This window comes from Dermacentor albipictus, unplaced genomic scaffold, assembly GCF_038994185.2.
Source record: "Dermacentor albipictus isolate Rhodes 1998 colony unplaced genomic scaffold, USDA_Dalb.pri_finalv2 scaffold_30, whole genome shotgun sequence".
NCBI lineage: Eukaryota > Metazoa > Arthropoda > Arachnida > Ixodida > Ixodidae > Dermacentor > Dermacentor albipictus.
In genome coordinates, this window is record NW_027225584.1 from 1,866,455 (window position 1) to 1,881,206 (window position 14,752).

The 14,752-nt window shown below is 45.9% G+C and overlaps 1 protein-coding gene across 6 annotated transcripts in view; it reads left to right on the top strand.

The window, feature by feature from the left end:
* LOC139052726 (solute carrier family 53 member 1) overlaps positions 1 to 14,752 on the top strand; it is a 376,292-nt gene that overhangs the window by 247,465 nt on the left and 114,075 nt on the right. For all 6 annotated transcript variants that reach the window (XR_011510032.1, XM_070529770.1, XM_070529769.1 and 3 more), the window contains exon 11: positions 7,125 to 7,294. Coding sequence is in view for 5 of the 6 variants with exons in the window: in XM_070529770.1 (XP_070385871.1) it covers positions 7,125 to 7,294 (170 nt within the window). In the remaining variant the exon portion in view is untranslated. The remainder of the gene's footprint in view (positions 1 to 7,124; positions 7,295 to 14,752) is intronic.

A 14,752-nucleotide genomic window follows, 5' to 3' on the forward strand; every position in this document is an offset into this window, starting at 1 on the left:
CAACCGTCCTGTTGTGAAACGCTGCCGTGTACCTTATCTGAGAAATGACGAAGGCTTGTATGAGTCGGATGACGCTTCCTTCGCGCATGCCCGTGTGTTTGTTGGTGATGCGTCGAATGAGCAGCATCGTGCTGGTGGCCTTTGCCGTTATCTTGCGAAGTGCTTCGCCATTGCCACCCTTATGCTCTATCATCATTGCTAGTACCCGGATTTTCTCTACTATCGGGATGGGTAGGCCATTTGATGCCGTTAATTGGATCTTTTGCTGTTCCAGGGGGCTGTAGCATTTAGGTGGGCGCCCCTTTCTGACTGGTCTATACAGCAGCAGTTCGGATTTTTTGGCCGAGCAGGCGAGTCCCGTGCCCACGAGGTAGTTTTCTACGCATTGGATGGCCTGTTGTAAACGTTGCTCGATCGCTCCGTCGCTGCCCGTTGTCGTCCAGATCGTAATATCATCTGCGTATAGCGGGTGATGTAGTCCTTCGATTTGAGACAATCGGTCGGGCAACCCCAGCAGGACGAGGTTGAAGAGCATTGGCGAGATCACCGAGCCCTGCGAGGTGCCCGAGCTGCCGATGTTAATTTGCTCTGACTGTAGTTGCCCCACTCGCATGCGAGCAGTTCTTCCCGTGAGGAAGTCTCGGACGTAGTTGTACGTGCGCAGGCCGAGATTTAGCTTGTCTATTTGTCGCAATATGGCATTGTGGCGAACGTTATCGAAGGCCCTCTTCAGGTCCAGCCCGAGGATGGCTCTCGTCGAACGCCCCGGATTGTCTATGATTTGGTGTTTTAGTTGCAGAAGGGCGTCTTGCGTGGAGAGATTTTTTCTGAACCCAATCATGGTGTGTGGAAATAAGTCGTTGTCCTCGAGGTAATCCATGAGTCTATTGAGAAACGCGTGCTCCATTAACTTGCCCACGCAGGACGTGAGGGAGATGGGGCACTGGTTCTCCAGCTGTAATTTCTTGCCGGGTTTCGGTATCAGTGTGATATTTGCTTCTTTCCATTGCCGGGGTAGCTTGCCGTGCGCCCAACACTCAGTAATGTATTTTGTTAGTTTCTCAATCGACCCGTAATCGAGATTGCGTAGTGCCCTGTTGGGTATTCGATCGGGGCCAGGGGCCGACTTGGTGTTCAGCTTTACGAGGGCCGCCTGGATTTTGGCAACGGAGAATTCCTCGTCTAGGGTGGCATTGCTTTCTCCTGAGTAGTCTGGATATATTTGCGGTGGCGTTTGGGATATGTAAAGGCATTTTGCATCCCATAGGAATTGTTCTTCCATTCCCCCGTAAGCGTGTATGATTTTGTATATGCCTTGCATGTGTGTGGTCTTGGTGTTGGCGGGGTCGATCAGGTACTGCAGTATTTGCCACGTGCAACGCGTGGTGAGTTGACCATCCATCTCCGTGCATTTCTCTTCCCATTGTTGATGTTGCAGGTTAAGCGCGTGCTTTTCTATTTCTTTGTTGATCTGTGCTATCCGTTTACGCAGTCTCCTATTGTGTCTCTGTTGTTTCCATCGGTGCTGCAGGTGAGTTTTGGCTTCCCACATGTGCAGCAACCGGGAGTCTATTGTCTCAAGCCCAGCTGTCGACGGGATTGTTTGCGTCACGCGCTCAATATCCCACCGCAGTTGGTCGGTCCATTGTTCTATATCTTTGACGTGTTCCATCTATTGCTCATCACGATGTTTGCGTAGTCGATTCCAGTTGGTGATCTTCATTTGACGACCGGTATTGTGTTCCTGCGGACCACCTTCTGCTTCTATGGAAATAATGTAGTGATCGCTCCCCAAGTCTTGCATGGTGTTTGTCCAAGTGACTTTGCGTGTGTTGCACGTGAAAGTAAGGTCCGGCATCGTGTCAGTGCTTACGCTGTTGCCCTGCCTTGTTGGTGCTGCGGGGTCGGTGACTAGCTCGAGTCCGGCGTATTGCGCCGTTGCCCATAGATGGGTGCCTTTGGGGTGATCGTGCTTGTAACCCCACGCCGTGTGCACCGCGTTAAAGTCCCCCCCCAATGAACAGCTGTTGCCCCTTGGCGATGCCGATTGCCCATTTGAAGAGGACATGGAAGCGGTGCTGGCGGCATCTGGGACTGCTGTAGACGTTGAGTACGAAGATGCTGTTGCGGGTCTTGCGTGGTGGAATTAATTCTACGAGAACGTTTTCGATGTCTCTAATCGTTTTCGATTTTGGTGTCGTGTTCGATAGCTGTGTGCGCTCGCTTGACCAGTGTGGTGACAGTTGGTTTCTCCGCCTTGCCTGTTATAGACGAAAATCACGCCGAACAGATGTCCTATTTTGTCGTCTAAGAATAGGACACACATTTGGCACCCATAATTTTTTACTCACTGGAAATGAGCCTCCTACCTGTGGGAGATGCAGGGAGAGGCTGACCGTCCTCCACGTCCTCCAGGAGTGTTGGGAAGCCGAATCTGAGAGAAAGATACATTTTCCCTTAGCATACCGACAGCACATTCCCTTTCATCCTGTAATGTTATTCAGCCCGGAACCGCTTTTTCACACCAATGCAGTCCTAGGTTTCCTGGAAGATGTTGTGTTACATGTAATTAACCCCACATGTTTGTAGCGCCTCCTCTCTCCAGAGGATAGAGCTGTGATCGTTGTTTCGTATAGCGCATGCCTCTTTGCCTTTATGTTTCAAGGGCTCTGGTGAGGCAGTAGTGCTCTTAGACAATTTTAGCATCTCACATATTTTGTATATTGCATCATTTTTCCCAATGCATTTTAGTGTTCATAGTACACGTCATTATTCATTGCCATAATTTTATTACGCGTAGATTTTATGCCGTTTGCAGCAACGTCTTTTAGGCCTCTTTACAGCCACATCACACTAGCTTCGCAGATCCCATTAGACCACTACAAACTCGTAACACTAGATTGGCGCTCTTTGGCCATACCTGGCCCTTGCACCATTAAACATCATTAATTCAAACCAAAGCAACATACGTGATCTGTGATTCGCAAACAGCAATTCGCAATTTTGCAAATGGGCACATTTCGCAAGAGGTGTATCACATACTCCAGCGACATCCCATATACCAGGGAGAGGCCGACTTCGATAACCGAAGGCACTTGCTATGGATCCCGGCACACACTGGATTGTGCACCCCCAACGAAGCGGCTCACCGCGTTGCTCGAGGCCATACTCACCGAGCATCACCAGAGGAAGAGCCCCCGCGGGGTACTGCAAACGTCTGGGCATGGGAGGATCGTATGACCAGGTTCCAAGACATCATGACACACTACCAGTAATAAGACGCGTATGCCTATTCTGTCATGCTACGATAGACAGGATGCAAGCAGTACACTTCAGACAATTACAAACGGATTCTTACAGAAACCTCAGACTCATGCGCGCCGTGTATCTAGACATGTACACTACAAACAGATGCACATTGTGTGGTGAGGTTGCCACACTTAATCACATGTTATGGGAGTGTCAGGACTTAACAACCAAGTCGGGCAGTGCCAGCCCCTCCGTCTCTTCCACCGCCAGCCTCTGCTCGCGCTGGAAGACCGCACTGCTCAGCTCGAACCTGACAGCACAACTCTGGGCCGTCCAGTGAACCGAGGAAGCCGCTTCGAGACAAGGTCTCAGAACAGCGTCCGCGGTGGGTGCCCAGACCCACTAGAAAGACGCCGGACTCGAATCTTATTGATTTGAAAATAAAGTTTATGCTCACACCACTGATTCATTTGGCAGTATTTGCTTGACTCTAGCACACCCCTGAATCAAGCGTGCTCCTGCTTTCTATGTGTCCAATGTAAACAACTAACATATAAATGAAGTAAACCTCCTAACTTAAGTAGAAATCTAATGCACACCCGATTCTTTAGCAAGAAAAATGGGCAGGGGTCTATATGTTGCTCAGTGGCAGCCAGTGTCCTAAAGTCACCATCGCCACAATACATCGCTGTTATGCTGTAAAACATAAAAATGCTGCGAACGCTGTTTTGGTTTCATATCTAATTAAACTGCGCTGGGAATCTATGGCCCAATTTTCTTAGAAAAAAAAATTGCCCATTAGAATAGAGTAAATATCGTAGTTGGACATTGTGAGCTACCATTATTGCTTGGAAATATTTCTAGGCCAGGTCGAAAATAAGCATTCTTACAAGAAATATTGTGTGTGTTCAATGCATTCACTGTCCCCCAAGTTCCGCTGAGACATGCTGCCACTAGGGGGGTTGCTGTTGGGTTACTATAGGGATGAAGCACTAAATTATGACTGGTCAAGTTCAAGTTATCTGGCAAATGTCAATTTTAGGATTGAAATAACGAAAGTTTGGGCTTATAGAAAGGCATAGGTGCGAGCGGGGGCTTTCAGTCGAAGTTGAATTAACCAAACTAATTAACTGGAGTCGGAATTAGTGGAAATCTACTGTATATTTTTGTAAAAGGTCTTAAGTCGTCTAATGGTATCCGAAAGGAGTGTTCTCACTATGTCGACCTGACACCGATGCCTACAAGACGACAAGACGGCACTGCCGTTGATCGGCCAACTAGTCTGCAGACTGTGTTGCTGAGAGGCATCCTGCCACATTAGACCGGCAGCAGCACTGACGCGACCGACAACAGCAGGTTGTAGCAGTGTGACAGCATATTGTGACACACCATAAAAGCCAGTATGCAAACTGTCATTTGACGAGTCTTCGTGAAATTAGCCGCAGAGTGAAAACAAAGCACCAACAATGCGACTGCCACACCAACTGCACTTTGATATATACTTAATCACACTCAGCATGAATGAAAACATAGTTCCGAAGTTGAAATGCATGATTGTCAACCTTTGCCAGCAGTCTGTGTTGAGCTAGAGCAGGTGCTGATTTTGTTCAGCGGAGAAACTACCTGCAACTGATGGGTTAATGTATGTATACTCACTACCTGCGTGCCTGAAATAATGTCCGGTCACACTAGGCCAATGTGATGCTGATTTTGGTCTCTCAAGTTCAGTGTAGTTCACTTCTGCCCATATTGACATGAAATGCATTGCTCTTGACTTTGTACAGTCTGCACACAAGGAGCTGCCACACAGTACAAAGTCAGAACCTGCTATCGAAATTGGCAGTGAGAGCCGTTTGTGAAGCCTTGCTGCTCATATATCGGCTCGTCTGGGTGATGTATGCGCCAGTTGTATGTGCAAATCTGTGTGTGTTGTAGCATTTCGTCAGTACTTCAAATGAGCGCTGCATGGTATCTACTGTATTTGAAGGTGACAATGCACAGCAGCAAACATAAACAAGTGTGCCGTGAGAAAAAGCTGGGGTGCCATCTATCAAGCAAACATTCATAATGTGTAACCTCTGAGATCTGACAGCGCATACCGTCTCGGAGGCCATGTCCAGCTTATATAGCCACCCTTGTTAGGCTTAATGGGTCAAGAAACCAAGAATGGACCTCAGTAACAGCACCCATCTGTCGCTAACATTTTGTTGTTAAAGCATCGTTACTCACATCGAAAGCAAATGCATGTACCTGTTACGAGTGATTGGCTGAAAAAGTGCAGGACGATGACTTGATAGATCTGCAGCGGTTGGCTGTTGCTTTGAAGGCACCGCCATGTTTCCATTGTGTATGGTCGTGTCGTTCCAGTGTGACAACAAATTTTGCCCAACTCGCTGCTGATGGGTTCTTTCCCACCAATTCTCCGCTGACATGGCCGTCAGAGACCCATCTGCTGACTGTTGGCATCTGTGCAGTGTGGCAGAGGGACCATCAGGATGGAAAATACTGGCGCCAACATTCGGCAGACAAAACGGTGTCATGTCAGCCTGGTGTGAACGGTCCTTAAGCATTCTGAGATCTAAAACTGCATTTTGATCTCTTCAATCCGAAACAGTGAACATTTTTCTTTTTTTTTTTTCAGGCATAATGGGCTACTGATACTTTTTATTAAAAAGCTAGTTTTTCCAAGAACTAGCATCCCAAGAACTAGCTAAAAAGCTAGTTCTTGGGAATGCATAAGATGCTTTCATTATGGTGCAACAATTACAATTTTTGGGCCACGCTGCTTTGATCAGTCTGTGTTCAAAAATAAAAAAGAAAGAAAGAAAGCATTCACATCTAAGCTCACTGTTCCTTTTTTTCTGCTTTAAAATCATCAAAGGATCGTGTTATACAAAAGCAGGAGAATCTTGTCTATCATTGCAGGGGCTGCTTAGCATCGGCCTGTTTAAAACCATTCTTTATCCAGGACCTTGGTGAAATGTGTTGAATGGCATTTCTTCGCCCTCCACTTGGTCTTGAGAACCAGCTTTGTTTGTTTTGTTCGTTGCCTACTGTGATAACTTAGTGGCTATGGCGTTGCGCTGCTAAGCATGAGGTTGCGGGTTCAATTCCTGGCCGTGTGCAGTCACATTGCGATGTGGCCAAAATGCAAGAACGCTTGTGTACTTCTGTTTCGATGCACGTTGAAGAACCCCAGATCAGCAAAATTAATTCATACTCCTCCACTGTGGCATGCCTCACAATCAGATCGTGGTTTTGGCACAAAAACAAACCCAGAATTTAATTTTCTTTTGTTGTTCATTTGTTTCACCATGTTTACATTCTGATGCAGTGCAACATAATAGTTTGGGCTTGTTGGTGGGTTATACTAAATACAGTGAACCCGTGTTACAACGAAGTCATCGGGACTGCATATCGACTTCGTTGTAAGTGGTATTTTGTTAAAAGGATAGGAGCTATAAAAGATTCATAGTAACGCGAGACCAGGAAAAACTTAGAATAAAGTGATTTCATTATAACGAGGGTCTGCTATATACTTACAGCATAAGGCTAAATGTATATGGAGAAAACACGGCAAGCGCTAACTTCTAAGTGATCTTATTTGCAGAAAGAACACGTATGTGACTGTGCTATGAAAACACCAAAATGGAAAGTAAAGCTACACAAACACAGTTCAGTCGCTTCTCAGCTGGAAGTCGGCACTGTCCATGTTGTTTCTTGTCTCTGTCTACATTTATCCTTGCACTGTGAGCATATTTAGGGTGATGCTGTGGTTGCAGCAACAAGGCTTTGCCACATTGAATGAGCGGACATTGTGGTTAAAAAACCATTTTAACAAGGCCTCCTCTGTACATGCTTATGCCCCTGTGCAGACAGCTACCCATCGTCGAGCAGCCACCCGTTCTTCATCCTGTGGATCCTGTCGGCAGTGGTCAGCTCGTGTTTCACCTACACCTGGGACATCAGGATGGACTGGGGCCTGTTTGATTCCAATGCCGGCGAGAACCGTTTCCTGCGCGAGGAGATTGTCTACTCCTCTTCGGTGGGTGCTTGTCTCGGCTTGACTCGGTTGCTCACCTTGTGGCCACAATGCCCGCGGGTGCTCCTTGGGGAATGCAGGAAAAAAAAAGTCATTTACGGAACAACGCCAAATACTGGGAAGGTACATGCACATGTGGTTGACTAACAAACGATGCCGTCTTGCATGAGGCCTTGTTCTTTGGGAATTAGGCGCAAGGTGTCTACAATTTTGGGGACGCAATAAACACGGTTCAGAGTGATTCAGTCATGGTGCACTAGCATGTGTACTCTATTTTAGTAGTTCTGCGAGTGCATATTCTTGTGCAGCGAGATGTAGTGGTGCAGTTCGGAACCCTTTGTACTACCAAATGGCCTTGACAAGTGTTCCTGTCGGGAGGTGTTTACTTCGAAGCTTCTCCGCAGGTCGCAGAGTGGTTTATTGAGGCTCCATGATGCTGAAAACAGAGTTCTCCACTTGTTCGAATGAAAATGTGCAGAGAAAAAAAAATGAATGCAATGCTGCCATACAGACATTCATTTGCATTTAAAAAGCAGAAACAATTACAGTCGAACCCAACTATATCAAACCCGTTTACATAGAATTATCCTGTATATTGAAAAGTTTCTGAGCACGATATAATTACTACGAATATATATAGCAAAAGTTACGCTTATGTCAAACAAAATCGCAGAGACTCCCAATATATAGAACATCGAGCAGTGCAAAGGTGTCTCCAGAAGTTGGTTTTTCCTCGCAGTGCCGGGGAAACTCGCCGACACATCCCAAAAGTGATTTAGCTCAGCGACACGTCTCCATCCACCCGCTCTCCCTACGACTACCATTCCACATCGGGCAAGTTGGCGACACCCCCCTGTAAGAAATGATCCTGGCCTGCCTGCAGCACTTCTTCAGACAGCCAATCAGAGGCTCTTGTACATTTGGCGTGCAAGATGGTGCAAGTCCAAGTTGCTTTGCTGCTTTTCTCATTTCTTGTGTTTGCGCCTTGTGGGCCTTCTCTTGCATTGTTACGTTGATGGCTAGCGCGAGGCGCACTTAATTTGCCTTTTGCCGTGAAGTTTGAAATCATCGTTCGAGTCGAACGCGGTAAGAAGTCAAATGTCGCCACAGCTTACAAGATCTCGAAGTGCACTCTCAGCACGATCTAGAAGAATAAGGGGGAGATTAGGGCTAAGGTGAACAAACGACCCGGTGCACGTGGCATTCGACACATACGCGCGGCCGTTATGTCGATGCGGCCATTTACAAGTGGTTCATCCAAAACTGCTTCAGACGTGCCAGCTTCCACGTGCCTGGTGAGGACTCTGAAAATGCTTATGAGTGCGACAAAGCCATTTCCGGTATCGTTGAAGTTTGGAGCGAGCTGTCACAATTTCCGGAAGCCATCAACGATTCAACAATCGATGAGTTTGGAAGTGCAGAGGGTGGTGTCGCGACCATGGTAGAGTCTGAAAACGAAGGCTACATTGCTGACATTGTACCGAACACAAGTGAAAGTGGGCACAATGACGAAAGCAACGACAATCTTTTGCCCACATCCTCGGAGGTGATTGGAGCACTTTCACTATTCTGGTGCTTCTGTGCAAACGTGGAAGGTTGTGGCTTCAGCTTCTCTGACTTTAGACAATGTGGAGAAGTGTCTGCTGTCGCAGGCAGCGAAGTTTTCCAAGCAGAAGAAGATACCGGACTATTTCATGCGAAACTAAGGTTGTTTCATCAATAAAGTACTTTTATAAATGGTATGTGCATTTATGACATCCAACTCCTTAGCAGGCGTATATTGATTTAGGCCCTATATCGAACTGACGAGTGCTTTTTTTGCAAGTTTGATAAAACTGGGTTCGACTGTAATTGCTTCAACAGTGGTTAAATTCATATGTGTAGTTGGCACAGCAAAAACACCACGGAGGACTCCTTCCTAGGTAGTACTTAATCCTTCGCAAAAATGCCAACCGTAGACTTGCTTGTGTAGTATTGTTCCTTGCTGCTCTTTTATGCAAAAGGAATGAATAAGTTGGCCATTGAACATACTTGGAACGGTGCAGAAGAAGTGCAATAAATGTGCACAAATTCTAATACGAAAACAGCTGCACTTACGAATGTCAGCGCGCACACTGTGTACAAGTGGATGTTCCAGGCAAAGTCAAGAGATGGCACCACCATCCCCTGCTGCACGCTGGCTGAGTGCTCCTTCTGAACCCTCTGCTTTCACCGTCTCTGGAACCTTCCTGCTCCTCTGTGTCTCGATATATCTTGCAGATGCACTCCTTTTTGGTGTCAGAGTGAATATAGTACAAATTTTCCACCGCTGCTGTCCCAACAGCTGATCTCGATGCGAAGTTGCAGTCTTCATAGATGCTGCAACCACCTGTGCTGCAGTGCTCGCCGCTGACAGACAAGTTGCAGAAAGGCACCTTTAAGATGCGTTCGCCCCCCTGATTGGTTGAGAAGCTTGTAGCTTCCACAGTGCTGCACAGAAATACTGAAATAAAGTACAGGACATAATATTTTGACAATTACTGTATTTACTCAATTATAATGTGCCCTCTATTGCTATGTGCACCTGTTTTACGTGACCAAAAAAAAAAAAAGGAAGAAAATACCCCACCTTCGAGAGTAACGCGCAACCATTTGCTGTGACCTAAAAAAAAACAAGAGTCCATTGCAATACCGCATATGTCATGCTTTCATACAGAAATACAACTTTCTCTCATATGGAAAAACAAAGATTCGCTCCCAATGCACTAAAGTTGCGATAAATAGAAAAAAGTAAGTTGCACAAGAACGGCAAAGCATCGATTACGATAACAAGTTAGTAGACAACTATATGAAAAATAAGGATAGTAGTTTTATCAGCCGTCTAAACTTTTTTTTGAACATTCGCTTACTAACTAAATTAACAAGTATGGTGCCACATGTGCCTGTTTTATGCTTTTAGGCGTAACACAGGCGTTTTACGCCTAAAAACTGTTTTAGGCTTTTAGCGCAGCTCGGAAGAGCAAAAAAGGAAGGAGGTAGGGGTAATCAAAGGGAATGGAAAACAGAGTGAGCGCTAACTTCCAACTGACAGTTTATTTCGTGACACAAGACTACTTATACACTCGGCAAACCATATGACATCAGGAGATAACAAAGAAACCAAGCAACAAAGCCGATAGTAACCAAGTGGTAACATATTCAGACAGCCTGTGGCTGCAGTCGGAGATACGCCAATTCATTGCTTGATAATGATAATGAAGGTGAGCTTACACATGCATGGCCCAGACCTATGATAGCCTTTGCTTCGATGATTTCTCTTGTGAGCTGATTACGACTGCGACCAAGAATGACGCATCCCTCTAAGACAGGTTCGCAACCACACGTTTTGCAGAGCTTTCATTTGTCATCTACGTTCATTACATGGAATGACACCATCTATTTGCAGAAAAACGGAGTGTGCATTGGTTCATGCATTTCCCCGCTCCTCGGTGATTTATTTTTAGCTCGCCTAGACGTCGCCATGTCAATCAACCTTTGTCAGACTAACATTTTTAAAATATTTCGTTACGTGGACGATTTTTTGTTTTGTGTTCAGTGTTCTCCGGCTGACCTTGAGACTGAGGTTGCCTCGGTAGTGCCAATAGTCCAAGAATGCCTTGCGCCCCTTGATGTTACCTACAAGCTCCCACAGGATCGCGAGATCTTGTTTTTGGATTTGCGCTTAGCTTGTTCGGATATTCATACGTGTTGGTCCTATGAACCTCGTGCTAACAAACTACTTCTTCCGTTTCATTCTGCCCATTCCAAGTTGATCAAGAGAGGCATTGCTAACCTTTGCCTTAATAATGCTTTGAAAAAGTCGTGCCACCATAGTGTTTCGTCTAGCTTTGCCTCTCAGTGCGAGCGGCTTTCGCAGGCTGGTTATCCCGTGTCCCTACAAGTGTCAATAGCAGAACGAATTCTAAGAGAGCGTAGAAAAGACAACCAGCACGCAGAGAATCCTGTAACTACTTGGGGTAGGACTAGCGTCATCCCTTATATTCACACAGTCTCACATAATCTTAAGAAAATCGCCCAGCGAGCGAATGTTCGTGTAGTGTTTTCTGCCCCTAACAAGCTAATGAGGATTTGCAAACTCACTAATCCCAATAAGGTAGCTCCTTTTTCCTGTGACAAGAACCACAAAAATAAGTTTGTTAATTGCGCACATTGTGTTGTTTATTGTTTTCCACTCAAGTGCGGAAAACGTTACGTTGGTCAAACTGGCTGATGTCTGAATGACAGGCTGCGCGAACATGGTTGCAATGCCAAGAATTGCATTACAGCTGGTCAAACTGGCCGATGTCTGAATGACAGGCTGCACGAACATGGTTACAATGCCAAGAATTGTATTACAGCTGGGGGGTTTCTTGCGCAGCACTGCAAAACGTGTGGTTGCGAATCTGTCGTAGAGGAATGCGTCATTCTTGGTCGCAGTCGTAATCAGCTCACAAGAGAAATCATCGAAGCAAAGGCTATCATTGGTCTGGGCCATGCATGTGTAAGCTCACCTTCATTATCATTATCAAGCAATGAATTGGCGTATCTCCGACTGCAGCCACAGGCTGTCTGAATATGTTACCACTTGGTTACTATCGGCTTTGTTGCTTAGTTTCTTTGTTATCTCCTGATGTCATATGGTTTGCCAAGTGTATAAGTAGTCTTGTGTCACGAAATAAACCGTCAGTTGGAAGTTAGCGCTCACTCTGTTTTCCTTTCCCTTTGATTACCCCTACCTCCTTCCTTTTTTGCTCTTCCGAGCTGCGCTACAAGCCTAAAACAGTCATGACATACCAACTCGCTCAAATTGCCACGCTTTTTACCTTCACTCCGTAAGTTCTTCCCAAAGAACCCTCGTCTTTGTTGCGAAAATCCTTCATTTTAGCATCCCAAACAAGCAAGACACTATACAAATTGAGTGATGAACAGCTTGTTGAAGACCGTGCAAGACATTGCAAACTGGCAGTGGATGTCGTCTGCTACAAATTTTGTCTGCTAGAACCGTCTGCTCGAGCAGGCGAGTACCCCAGTTCCCCGCGCCGCCCGCGCTTCGGCCACGCCCTTGCCACGTGATCTTGACATCACTGCTCAAGGCGCTCCGTCATTGGTTGCCGCTTTCGCCGTTCGCAAATTTTTCCAAATGTTTCGATCGTGATTGCAGCGGTGTGCTCCGCTCAGCAAACTGGTATTGGGAAAGGAGGCTTACGCGACAGATGCTGCGCCATTTCTGACCCAAAATCACTTGCATGTGAAACAGGCTCAAAGGGCCCCTTACCGGGCCCCATAGCAAATTTTGGTTATATGTTGAAAATTGATACATGTCCTCTAGGGAGCGTTCTGCCACAAAAATTTTCAAGTAGGCTCATTAATATCCAAGATAGAAATATTTCAGGGCCGCAAATTCATGATTTCAGGAGGCAAGCTCCACTGCTAAGCAAAACATTCTCTCTACTTGCCCTGTCTAGCCTCCGCAAGCAAAATTCCTTCCCTGCGCTCTCCCATACCGGAGCTCGAGGATCATGTGACATATGCGTCACGAGCCCTGCCTTAATTTTTTTTTCTCCTCGCTTTATTGTGGCTCGGCACACTTCTGCTAATGGTGTCGCGTGCGAGCTATTAAGATTGTCTCATTTCATGCAGCACCCGATTTTGCGCGCTGTGCAGGAGGACGTCTGACTAGCGGTATAAGTCAGTGCTACACAAATACTGAGGCAGATACAAGCGAATCACAGAGCATGATCCTGCTCTGGAGGGCAGTAGAAAATGACAGTTTCGGTGTCTGTGCACGTGGCTGCACGACGTGGGAACAAGCAGACGAAACGGAAGTACACCTCTCTTGCTGCGGCGCGAAGTAAAACAAAAACACAGAGACATTCGGTTTGTGTGTTTTATTATTTATTTTAGCTTTAATTCATCTATTCAAAAACGTAAATAACTCTTTTAAACCATTTTTGGTCGGTGTCCAGACCTCTTCCTTTGAAGTATCTATTCAAGCAACATATTACACATATAAGAGATGATGCCTTGAATAATTCTCGAAGTGACGTGTCACCACTAGTAATATCACAGTGCAAACAAATGTACGTAGGCGCACTAGCACGTGTACGTCATCCTCCAGCTTGAAGCGTAGTGGCTGCGAGGAGAAGGGAAAACGGCATTCGGCCTGAAACTTCAGATCTTTCCGTGGCACGTAGTGTTGTAATACTTTGCAGACACAATCGATATCACGCAATATCGCTTGTGCAGAGCGATATCACGCTCTGCGCTTGTGAGCTCAAAATGACCAGACCTGGTGAGGGGCCCTAAGATGTAGTTTCCCAGAAACAACTGCCTTGGGTGATTTCAAATGTTCTGTGTAAATTAAAGAACAGATATACCCTCTCAAGAATAATTTGAGAATTTGCACACTTGATTAGTAGTACTTAAACAAGGTACAATAAGAATACTGCATTTACTTTCCCAAGGACTGCTTCTTTCTCTCTTTTTCTTCCTTTTTTTCCCTAGTATTCTTGAGGGGTGCTTGCATTATGTGGGACAATATTCTGAGAGAATTTTTTTCTGTGGTCACTAACAAGCCTAATATGATAATCAGCAGCAGCAGCAGCAGCAGCCTATATTATGTCCACTGCAAGACGAAGGCTGCTGCATCTTCTATTACCCCTGTCCTGTGCCAAGAAATTTGAACTAGAGCCTGCGAATTTCCCAATTTCATCGCCCCACCTAGTCTTCTGCTGTCCTCGACTGCGCTTCCCTTCTCTTGGCACTCACTTTGTAACCTTAATGGTCCGCTGGTTATCTAACCTACTCATTACATGACCTGCCCAGCTCCATTTTTTTTTCTTTTAATGTCAATCAGAATATTGGCTATCCCTGTTTGCTCTCTGATCCACACCCCTCTCTTTCTGTCTCTTAACGTTACGCTCAACATTCTTCCATTGCTCTTTGCATGGTCCTTAAAGGGATACTAAAGGCTGAAGCTCTTTAAGTACTATTTCAGAAAATTCGCAACGCTTGTTTTGTGCAAAAAAAAAAAAGACAGTAGTTTACGAGAAAACTGCTTCTGAAGGGTCCAAATACCTTTATTGCAAATCAAATCTCGCGCCACACAACCAAGGCAGTGGTGACGTTGCATATGCCATCACCATGCTTTGCTGCCATCAGTAGTGTGCCGTCAGGGAGTAAAACAGCGCCCAGCAGATGGCAGTACCGAGCCAAGGTAGAGCGGTGGATTCGCTGCTGCGGCTGCTTTTTGGTCAAGTGGTGTAGACTGTTCGGGCATCCTGCGACATCACATAGAAGTTGAATTCTCTGCTATTTGCAGTTTGTGCAAGTTTCGCGAGTCAGCAAAACAAGCGCAGCACTATGTGATAACGAAACCACTGAAACACAAAAGCATGGGTGGTTTGCCGAGTCGAGCACAAATTAATCCTTTCGACTGCCTGC